This window comes from Budorcas taxicolor, chromosome 2 (assembly GCF_023091745.1).
Source record: "Budorcas taxicolor isolate Tak-1 chromosome 2, Takin1.1, whole genome shotgun sequence".
Classification (NCBI taxonomy): domain Eukaryota; kingdom Metazoa; phylum Chordata; class Mammalia; order Artiodactyla; family Bovidae; genus Budorcas; species Budorcas taxicolor.
In genome coordinates, this window is record NC_068911.1 from 163,411,194 (window position 1) to 163,421,947 (window position 10,754).

General features: G+C 50.0%; 1 protein-coding gene across 1 annotated transcript; it reads left to right on the forward strand.

The window, feature by feature from the left end:
- The first annotated feature begins 3,072 nt into the window (after positions 1 to 3,072).
- SPATA3 (spermatogenesis associated 3) lies at positions 3,073 to 10,186 on the forward strand. The gene is made up of 3 exons (XM_052636383.1): positions 3,073 to 3,481; positions 7,615 to 7,792; positions 10,081 to 10,186. Exons 1-3 carry the CDS (start codon positions 3,073 to 3,075, stop codon positions 10,184 to 10,186), a joined length of 693 nt encoding a protein of 230 aa, XP_052492343.1.
- The last annotated feature ends 568 nt before the right edge of the window (positions 10,187 to 10,754 follow it).

Here is a 10,754-nt window from a genome sequence, read left to right on the forward strand (position 1 = left end):
GCCCAGGGAGCAAACCCAGGTCTCCTGATTGGCAGGCGGACTCTTTACCACTGAGCAACGTAGGAAGCCCACCCATCCATGTCTACCCATCGCTAATTCACTTAAACCAGTGGTTCTCAACCAGGGACAACGTCTCGTGCTCAGTCTGTCTCTCCCCGTGCCCCTCCCCCTGTCTCTGTCACACACACCACATCCCAGGGACATTTAGCAATGTTGGTAGACATTTGGGGTTGTCACCACTTGGGTAGAAGGGTGATGGCTACTGTCATCTCATGGGCAGAAGCCACGGATGTTGCTAAACCACTTCCAGTGAAGGACAGCCTCCCAACAAAGAATTTTCTGACCCAAAATGTCAATAGGGCTGAGATTGAGAAATGATGGTGTAAACCAAGTTGAGGCCCTCAGTCAAAAGCCCATCGATGCCTGAAAATCAAATTGTGCAGAGATAAATGCCTTAAGAGTTCCTGACCTGACTGCTAAATCAGGACAGTGTTCCCAACTCAGGTCTCCAGTCTCTCTGATTCTAAATTGAATCCCTTGCTGAGAGATCCATTGCTCTTGACTTCAGAGAATTACCACCTTCTTGCAGACTCACCTGTTCCGTGAACCTCCTCACGCCAAGGGTGAATCAGATTCAACCCAGCTTTATTGATCTGAGCCTCCTTTCATTTCTAATCCTTTGTGCCTTTGTTTTCATCAATCCTCTCGAGGAGTCTTAAAATACATTAATTTTAAGGCTTGTATAATTATCTGACTCCCTAAGAGAAAGAGCCTTGAATGGGACTTATTGATGCCTCCAACCAGCTGTGTGACCTTGGGAAAGTAACTTAACTTCTCTGAACCTCAGTTTCTCTTTTGCAAAAAGAGAATCATTAACATGTTTTCAGGCTCTAGAATCCTTAAAATATTTCCTGTCATTTTATATTTCATGTCAGGTCTGGCCTTACATGGGGATTCTCCCTAAACTGTAAAAGGTCTACTCTAAACCGTATCCTGAGTCAAGATTATCAGCCCCCAGACTCTCAAGGTTAATAGTCAAAAATTCACCCAACTAGTGACACATTCATGGCAGAGTATCCTACTGTGAATATGTTCTGTGTTGCAGTCCAAGCGTGAAGTTTAAGGCTGTCTTTTTAAATCCTGTTTCCTCTTCTGTCGTAAAATGGAGATCAATCACATTGTTAACTTCAAGAAAGTCATAGTCTCCTAATTGGCACGATGAGTTGGGAGCCTGAGAGATGGTTTGCTATTGTCAGACTGTGTGAATCACAACAAACTGTGGAAAATTCTTAAAGAGATGAGACCACCCGACCACCTTACCTGCCTCCTGAGACACCTGTGTGCAGATCAAGAAGCAACAGTGAGAACTAGACGTGGAACAATGCACTGGTTCAAACTCAGGAAAGAGGTACATCAAGGCTGTGTATTATCACTCTGCTTATGTAACCTCTATGCAGAGTATCTCATATGAAGTGCTGGGCTGGAGGAATCACAAGCTGGAATCAAGACTGGTGGGAGAAATATCAACAAGCACAGTTATGCAGATGATACCACTCTAATGGCAGAAAGTGAAGAAGAACCAAAGAGCTTCCTGATGAGGGTGAAAGAAGAAAGTGAAAATGTTGGCTTAAAACTCAACATTCAAAAAACTAAGATCATAGCATCCAGTCCCATCACTTCATGACAGATAGGGTAAAAGTGGAAACAGTGACAGATTTTATCTTCTTGGGCTCCAAAATCACTGTGGATGGTGACTGCAGCCATGAAATTAAAAGACGCTTGCTCCTTGGATGGAAAGCTATGACAAACCTAGACAGCATATTAAAAAGCAGAGACATCACTTTGCCAACGAAGTTCCACGGAGTCAAAGCTATGGTTTTTCCAGTAGTCATGTAGAGGTCTGAGAGTTGGACCATGAAGAAGGCTGAGTGCTGAAGAATTGATGCCTTTGAACTGTGGTGATGGAGAAGACTCTTGAGAGCCCCTTGGACAGTAAGGAGATCAAACCTGTCAATCCTAAAGGAAATCAACCCTGAATATTCATTGGAAGGACTGTTGCTAAAGCTGAAGCTCCAATACTTTGGCCACCTGATGCAAAGAGCTAACTCACTGGAAAAGGCCCTGATGCTGGGAAAGATTGAGGGCAAGAGGAAAAGGGGACAACAGAGGATGAGATGGTTGGATGGCATCACCGACTCAGTGGACATAAGTTTGAGCAAATTCCAGGAGATAGTGAAGGACAGGGAAGCTTGGCGTGCTGCAGTCCATTGGGTCACAAAGAGTCAGACACAACTTAGCAACTGAACAACAGCAACTGCTATTGTCAGTGTAATGAGTTTCAGGAAAGTTTATTTTTCCAAACAGCTGTTATGTTTTTGTGGAAATTCTTTTCCCCATTGCAATGTTTCTTATCAAAGTTGGGGACCCCCCCCCCAAGTCCTTTCCTACAGTGAGGAGAGCCGACTTTGGGAGAAGGGGGAAGCCACTCCAAACGGGATAATCTAGTGTGGGGAAGCAGACAGCGGGACAGTAAAAAGCTATAGATCTTCCATGGACCCTCACATCTTTAGTTACCAAAAATTCACAAAATGCATGGTGAAGTGGTTTGTTTGTCTGGAGGGGGTAGGGGTTTCGTGAAAACCAGTGATAGAGCAAGTGTCTCAGCCAGGGTGTCTTGGAGGGGAATAGTGCACAGAGACGCAGGGACACACCAGCAGGCAGGTGCCCAAAGGAGGGTCTCAGTTTGCAGAATCGCAGGGTCCAAGTTGCCACAGGCTCAGAGGCCAGGCTTAACCAGGTGCCCAGGTCTGTGGGCACCTCCAGGAGCCAAGGAGGACGGAGGGCAGCAGGCAGGTGTCAACAGAAAAGAATGTCCCCAGAGCCCCTGCTGTGGGGGCCACCCTGGCTTTTGTGACCTCACAGGAGATGGGTGGGTGACTCTTTGCTTCAGGGCCTCAGCCCAGACGGACGCCAGAGCCTTCCCCCAGGGCAGGGGCACACGGCCCCTCGGCGAGGGAGTCGGGACATTAGGCAGCTCCATGTAGGTGCACGCTTAGGTCAGGAGGGTCCACCATGAAGAAGGGCAAGAGGAAGAAGTCAGAAACGAGGCGCCGGGGCTCCACCTCCCAGCACGCCAGCTCCGAATCCACCCCGCAGCAGCAGAGCTCAGAGTCCAGTTCCCAGCAGCCTGTCTCCGGATCCAGCCCGCGACCACCCAGCCCCAAGCCCACCTCGCAGCTGCCCAGCTCGGGGTCAGCCCCCCTGATGCCCAACCCAGCGCCTGCCCCGCCGCCCCCCAGCCCAGGGCCCACCACGCAGCAGCCCAGCTCGGGGTCCACCTCACAGCCCAGCAGCAACTCTACCCCCCCGCAGCCTGCACCCCGAGCCCTCCCAGCTCCAGAAGTCAGCCACAGCCACTCAGCTCGGGACGTCGTGTCTCCAGACCCCAAATCCAAAGCATCCTCTCAGTCCAGGAAAGCAGGTGGGCAGCCTTCTTGTTCAAGTGATGGATCCCAGGGCTGCCCCAGAGGCTGATAACTCTTCTGATTGGGTCGTGATGTACTGATAATGTGAATTCTGGACCTGTGCAGTGGGGAGTTGTGTGGGTGAGGATGAGGGTGAAGGGTTTGGGGTTCATTTTTTTACCCAAGAGACCAGCATTCCTGGGTTTTGTCACTCCTCACCATGTTGAGCCTCTCTAAAGACAGCCACAGGGTATTCAGACAGATGAACATTCACCATGGCTCGGTGGGTAGTACTAGCTCCTTGGGAGCCATACATAGCCAAATAAACACCAAGGCTGCATTATTAATAGAAGAATCCAGTGAAGGACAAGGAAGGCGGTCATGCTGCTTTACTCTGTCCTCGTCAGGCTGTTTGTGTGCTGAAAAGATACCTAACAATCTAGTCCAAGGAAGATAGTCCAGGTTGGGGAGCTGAGAGGAATCGGGGGAGGCAAGAGCCTTCTGGTGTAGGAGACTTGGTTGAGGGAATTGAAGGTTATCTGTCTGTCACCTGGAAGATATGAGTAGATTTGTCCTACGCTGTTCTCAGATGTCCAACTAAGGGCCCATGGATAAGGTTGCCGGATAAAATACAGGCCACCCTGTCAAATTTCAGATAAATAACAAGTGTGTCCTGAATATTGCATGGGCGTCCTATATTTTTGCTTGCTAAATCTGGCAACTCATCCATGGAAGGCACTGTAGAAGGTAGATTTCTGCTCAACTTTAAAAAGTATCCAACGATTAACTCTGTCTGAAAATAGAATGGCAGTCCGGGGAAAGCGGTCTCCCATCTTCTTGGGTAGCCAGAGTCTGAATGAGCATGGGATTGTGTCGAGAGAACTCGAACAGAGTTCAGGAAGCGGTCTGGTTAATACCATGCTACTAATAATGGTAATAGCTAACATTTATCACTGACATTTGAGTCAGCCAAGTGATCTTATTTCACAGTCTTATAAAGGAGATACTAGTATCATCTCCATTTTATGGATGGGGAAACTGAGGCTCAAGCAAGTGTAACAGCTGCCTCTCATGCAGCTGCTGGTAGCACTAGGAGGGGAACTTCGGTCTATTCTGACTTTAGAATCCTCCCTCAGCTAGCAATGATCTTCCAATCCTGAAAGGTTTGGTGGTCTGCCCAGGAGGAAGAACATCCTTTCTGAGCTTCTGAATCCACCTTGAGCCAGTGCCTGTGACTCTGTGGTCCTGAGCCCACCACACTCCCAGGGCCACAGCTTTCCCTCTCAGATTGTGTGGACATAAAATAAATGAGAGGAGTAAGGGTGAGTCCCAAGTCTAAGTATGGCTGTGACAATAATATATCTATGGCTAGGAATCAATCCATTAACATATGGAAATGTTTTGAGTATGATACTAAATTTTGTATATGCTATGATCAGAAACATTACTTTGCCAACAAAGGTCCATCTAGTCAAAGCTATGGTTTTTCCAGTAGTCATGTATGGATATGAGAGTTGGACTATAAAGAAAGCTGAGTGCCGAAGAATTGATGCTTTTGAACTGTGGTATTGGAGAAGACTCTTGAGAGTCCCTTGGACTGCAAGGAGATCCAACCAGTCCATCCTAAAGGAGATCAGTCCTGGGTATTCATTGGAAGGACTGATGTTGAAGCTGAAACTCCAGTACTTTGGCCACCTGATATTCTGACTCATTGGAAAAGATCCTGATGCTGGGAAAGATTGAAGGCGGGAGAAGGGGACAACCGAGGATGAGATGGTTGGATGGCATCATCAATTCGATGGACATGAGTTTGAGTAAACTCCGGGAGATGGTGATGGACAGGGAAGCCTGGAGTGCTGCAGTCCAAGGGGTCACAAAGAGTCGGACACGACTGAGTGACTGAACTGATGATCGTCAACCACTGAGATAAACCTTTCTGGATTATGGCCTCGAGAACTGATCTGTGGAACACAAGACTTTCTATTTGCACATCTTTTCATGAATGTGTGTGGCTCACCCCTAGATTGGTGTTCTATTTGTGGCGGAGGCAAAGCAGGAACTGGTGAGGCTCATCCGTGGTTACAGTGGACACCCACTCTTCTTCTGCCAAAGGAATTGTCTCCCTTGGAGCCAGAGTGGGAAGGAATGTTGGTGATAAGGGATGAGGACCTTTAAATAAAGGATGCCATATTCTAAAATACAAATCTTTTCATATACAGAGAACACTGTAGCTCAAGAAAATACAAGTCTTCCACAAGAATGTCTGTAATCAAGAAGATGGACAATTTCAAGCCTCAGTGAGGCTGTGGGGAAGTCAAAACCTTCTCACACTGATGGTGGGAATGTAAAATGGTTAAACTGCCATGGAAAACTGTCCAGGAGTTCCTCAAAGGGTTAAACATGAAGTCGCCGTCTGATCCAGCAATTCCTGATCTGAGTATATACCTAAGAGAATTAAAGACATACATCCACACCAGAACTAAAACAGCAGCATTATTCATCATAGCCGAAAAGTGGAAACAGCTCAATGACCATCAAATGATGAATGGATAAACAACACATGGTATATTCGTGCAATGAAATGCTAGTTGGCAATAAGAAGGGATGATGGGGACTTCCCTGATGGTCCAGCCATTAAGAATCGAAATTCCAGTGCAGAGGACACAGGTTCCATCCCTGGTCAGGGAAACTAAGATCCCACATGTCTTGGGGCCACTAAGCTCAGATGCCACAACTACTGAACCTGCATGCTCTGGAGCCCACACACAACTACAGAAGCCCTCCCATCACAACCAAGACCCAGTGCAGCCAAAATCAAAGACATGAGCGATGCTGATACGTGCTGCAACACAGATGAACCCCAGACACATTAGACTAAGTGAGAGAAGGCAGTCTCGAAAAAGCCCACCTATTGTAGGATTCCATTTATGAAATATCCACAGTAGACAAATCTATTGCCCAGAACTGCAGGGAGTGGAGGATAGGCAGGGCTGCTAATGGGCTTGGGGGAAGATGGAAAAGTTTGGAATTAGTGATGATGGTTGCATACATTCATGAATATATTGAAAGCCACTGAACACTTCAAAGGGGTAAACTTTATGGAATGGAAATTGTGTGTCCGGTTTGTTTGTTTTTTTCCCCCAGTTTTTTAAAAGGAAAAAAGAAAAATCTTATCTTTAGAATCCCATCCCTCCCCTTTCCAGGAAAAGTTTCTGTCGTGGGCAAGTCTAAGCAGAATGGGTGTTGATCACTGGCTTCTTGGGCTTTAGGGTTGGCAGCTCAGTCCAGAAGCCAAGACAGGGAATTCCCCGGTGATCCGGTGGCTAAGATTCTGAGCTCCCAACATGGGGGTCCTGGGTTCGATCCTTGACCAGGGAACTAGATTCCACATGCCTCAACTAAGAGTTCACATGCCGCAGCTAAAGATCTCACATGCCACAACAGTGATCAAAGATCCTGCAAGCTGCAACTAAGACCCGGTACAGCCAAATATTATTTAAAAAAAAAAAAAAGGGAGCCAAGACGGAAGTAGTTACAGGAGGGAATGATCCATCAGAGAGTCCTCTTGTGAAACAGCAGAGGGCGCTGTCTCCAAGTTCCTCTGGGACCTGCCGCTCAGGACAGCAATGGGAGATAAGCTTGGGAAAGGATCTCAAAGACGGTCCACTGGAGTGGTTGTCTTCTGGATGAATCTGTGAGCTCCAGAAAAACAGAACGTGGCTGCTCCAGTGCAGGAATGTCAATGCCACCTCTCCTAGGACGGGTAGTCCTCTGCTGCCATCCCTTCCCTCGAATTCCGTGGAAAGAGCCCCAAATTGCGAGTTAGTAATCCTGAGCTGAAGCCGGATTCTTCCATCTCCTTACTATCAGGGCACATCTTTGATATTTGTTGAGCCTCGGTTTCCTTATTTGTAACCTGAGGATAACAATATTCCCCATCCAGGAGTGCTGACAATGAGATGCGATGGCTAATGCCATACAGAGCACTGTCCAAATGTGAGCTATTACATGGGTGTTCTCTGTGTTATTCCCAGGTAGCATGCATTATTTCCCCAAGCAGTCGTTCCTGTCTCCTCTACACAGGCCACTGCTCCTCGCGTGGACACCTCCTGCAGCAGTGCGCCCCTCACCTCTCTCCTTCTCTGTCCAGCAGGGCCTCTGATTCGAGTGGGCCCGCGCGCATTCTGTTCCTGTTCCCTTTGTCCCGGCAGCTCTGCTTGCTGGCGTCGTCTGGGCCTCTGCCACAGCCGCATCTTCGATGTCCTTCTGCCTCGGGCCTGGCCAACCATGTCAGGGAGAGGATTCCCAAACCTCCTCACGTTTTACAGGTTCTGCAGCCCCTGGGGGGTGCTGAATCTTGGGCCCACTTCGTATTTGCAGTCCTATGGACAGAGGAGCCTGGCAGGCTGTGGTCCCCAGGGTCGCAAAGAGTCAGACACGACTAAAGCAACTGAGCACGCACACGCGTGCACTTAGGCTCCACTGGGGACTCCAGGGCCCAGAGGAAAGCTGCTTCCTCGGGTGGGGCTTCTGGCCTTTTCTGCCTGAACCCACTTGCACAGAAGGGTGCAAATTCTCTCCTCTGGGGTTCATTCTTCTTTGCTTCAGAACACACTCTCCCACAGCCCTGCGTCACAAGCTCCCTGTCACTCAGAAGCTCGGTGATTAAACGCTCTGCCAGGCCACCGCCTCCTTCCATGGCCTGTGCCATGGGCAAAAGCTTCCCGTTCTTGACCCGCATGTGAACTTCCCCCAGAATTTAGAGATACCTGTGAATGTAAGTCACGTACCCCTTCTGAGAGGAAGTCCTCCCCCTCCTTCAACAGGTCTCAGGCTATTCCTGGCAGCCCCACAGGGGTCTGTCCCTGACCCAGTGGCCCCCACCGCCTCACCCTTCTCTTCCTCTCCCACGAAGCCCCCAGGTGGCTGCCACTTCCCCTGGTGGGAAGATACCTGTCCAGGGAACTCCTCCAGTGGCTTTTGCAGTGGCGCAGGGCTATGTACGGAGAAGGCAATGGCACCCCACTCCAGTACTCTTGCCTGGAAAATCACATGGGCGGAGGAGCCTGGTGGACTGCAGTCCATGGGGTCGCGAAGAGTCGGACACGACTGAGCGACTTCACTTTCACTTTTCACTTTCATGCATTGAAGAAGGAAATGGCAACCCACTCCAGTGTTCTTGCCTGGAGAATCCCAGGGACGGGGGAGCCTGGTGGGCTGCCATCTATGGGGTCGCACAGAGTAGGACACGACTGAAGCAACTTAGCAGCAGCAGCAGCAGGGCTACGTACAAGGGCTGGAGCGGGACCGCCACCTCCCCCCAGCTCTGGAAGCCAGGGCAGCCCCACTTGTACTCAGATCTCACACACGTCCAACAGGAGACGTCTTCCATCTGGGCATCACCTACCCTAAAGCAGAGCCCATCCACCCCCATCTCCATTCTATCCTCTTCCCAGCCCCTCCCCCACCAACTCCCCTCTCTTGTACATTCTTGAAAATCAGCATCTCTCAGCCTTGTGAAGTGACGCAAACAGATACCCAGGTGTGTTGGGAGAACATGCCAGAGCTAAAATGCTCTGCTACCTGGTAAGTCCTGGCTAGGAAGGGCCTCCCCACCCCCACCCCCACCCCCATTGCCATGATCAGCTGTCTTTCCACTCAGTACATTCATCCATCTGGTGCTAAGGAGCACCATGGATTCACAAACCATCAAGTAGGAAAACCACCTCTGCATAGGATGCTAGGCATGGTGAGGGAAACCAGAACAGGGAACTGTACCCTTAAAAATTGTGCCGTCCACATGGTATCTGATTCGTGCTCCTTCCGTGGCCACCAGACCAAGGGGGAAGGCCTGCCTTTCCTCCCCTCAAGGCCAGGGCGCTAGCTGCCTGCTTCCTTTGCCCCAGGGACCGGTTCTTCACTCATCTTTCTGTTTATGAAATTGCCCTGCTCAGCAGGTCATGGGCTTCCCTGGTGGCTAAGCTGATAAAGCATTCGCCTGCAATGCGGGAGACCTGGGTTCAATCCCTGGGTTGGGAAGATCCCCTGGAGAAGGAAATGGCAGCCCACTCCAGTACTCTTGACTGGAAAATCCCGTGGGTGGAGGAACCTGGTAGGCTAAAGTCCATGGGGTCGCAAAGAGTCAGACGCAACTGAGGGACTTCATTTTCACGTTCCTCATACTTACTAGCAGCATCGTACACTTTCCTTTCCCACCCGCTTTGTGGGGGTGTAATATGTGGCTTCCTCAGTTGCCTAATCTCCAGAACAGGACTCCTCCACAGAGGGGGTTGTGAGGCTTGAGGAGGACACTGGGTGGGAGGGAGGTGTTTAGCACAGGGCCTGGCACATGGCGGCCTTAAACACCTTGTCATCTTCTCTCTGAGTGTCCAGGGGAGCTGGCATCCCAGGCCAGCCCATCCCTGGATCCTGGAGGGAGTCTTGTGGTAGAGCATTATGGAAAGAGGTGAAAGGAGCTGTGTTCCCTTGAGAGGAGGACCTTTAGCGGGGTGATGGGTGTTCCTGTGATCCTCATGTTTTCCACTTTCCCCTGCCTAGGGATGAGCACTAAAGCCCAGCTGCCCCCAACCCATGGGTTCTCTGCTTTGCTCTGCAGAAGACCTCCAAGAAAACATTCCACTCATCGTAATTCGCGTGCTCCGAGCCCTCGGAACTGTTGCTGTGGCTCTGGGAGCCCTAGGAGCTGCCTACTACATCCTTGAATCTTTGTGAACAAGTCCCCAGGCCCTCAGTCCGGCAGGTACGTGGACCCCTTTCATGCCCGTGGCCCTTTGCAGAATGATCCTCAAGCCCATCGACTCGCCAGCCCTGTAGCATGGGGAGCATCTGTCCCTTCCCTGAAAGGAGGAGGTCTTTATGGGGGCACCAAGACCCCCAGCCTTTCAGGGGAAACTTGAGAGTGAGAGACTCATTTCTGGCCTCAGGGCTTATTGGCATGGCTCTCTCGGGCAGCCCTGGACACCCATGGACAATGCTAGACCCGTTGTTGGGATCGTCAAAACAGAGATTTCCCTGTTCCCTGCTGACCTGGGGTGGTTCCTCTCCTCACAGACACCAGCTAGGAGGAGACAGGAGAGGTGAGCCAGGGGGTCCTACACCTCTTGGAGCTTTTCCTCCGAACTTTCTCCCTGCGGTTCCCACTGTTTCCAGCCCTTCTTGTCCTCTGTGAACTTCGTGTTCCACAGAAACCTTCTCCTGTCTTTTAAACCACTGTTCTCTCCAGCCTATTCCATCCTGTACTGTGGATGATTTTTACGTACATAGGTGGCC

Excerpts from the sequence above, each read along its gene's own strand:
- SPATA3 (XM_052636383.1), top strand. The coding sequence starts at position 3,073 with ATGAAGAAGGGCAAGAGGAAGAAGTCAGAAACGAGGCGCCGGGGCTCC. Across the intron at positions 3,482-7,614 it reads CTCTCAGTCCAGGAAAGCAG|CAGGGCCTCTGATTCGAGTG; the intron begins GTGGGCAGCCTT and ends TTCTCTGTCCAG. Across the intron at positions 7,793-10,080 it reads AACCTCCTCACGTTTTACAG|AAGACCTCCAAGAAAACATT; the intron begins GTTCTGCAGCCC and ends TTTGCTCTGCAG.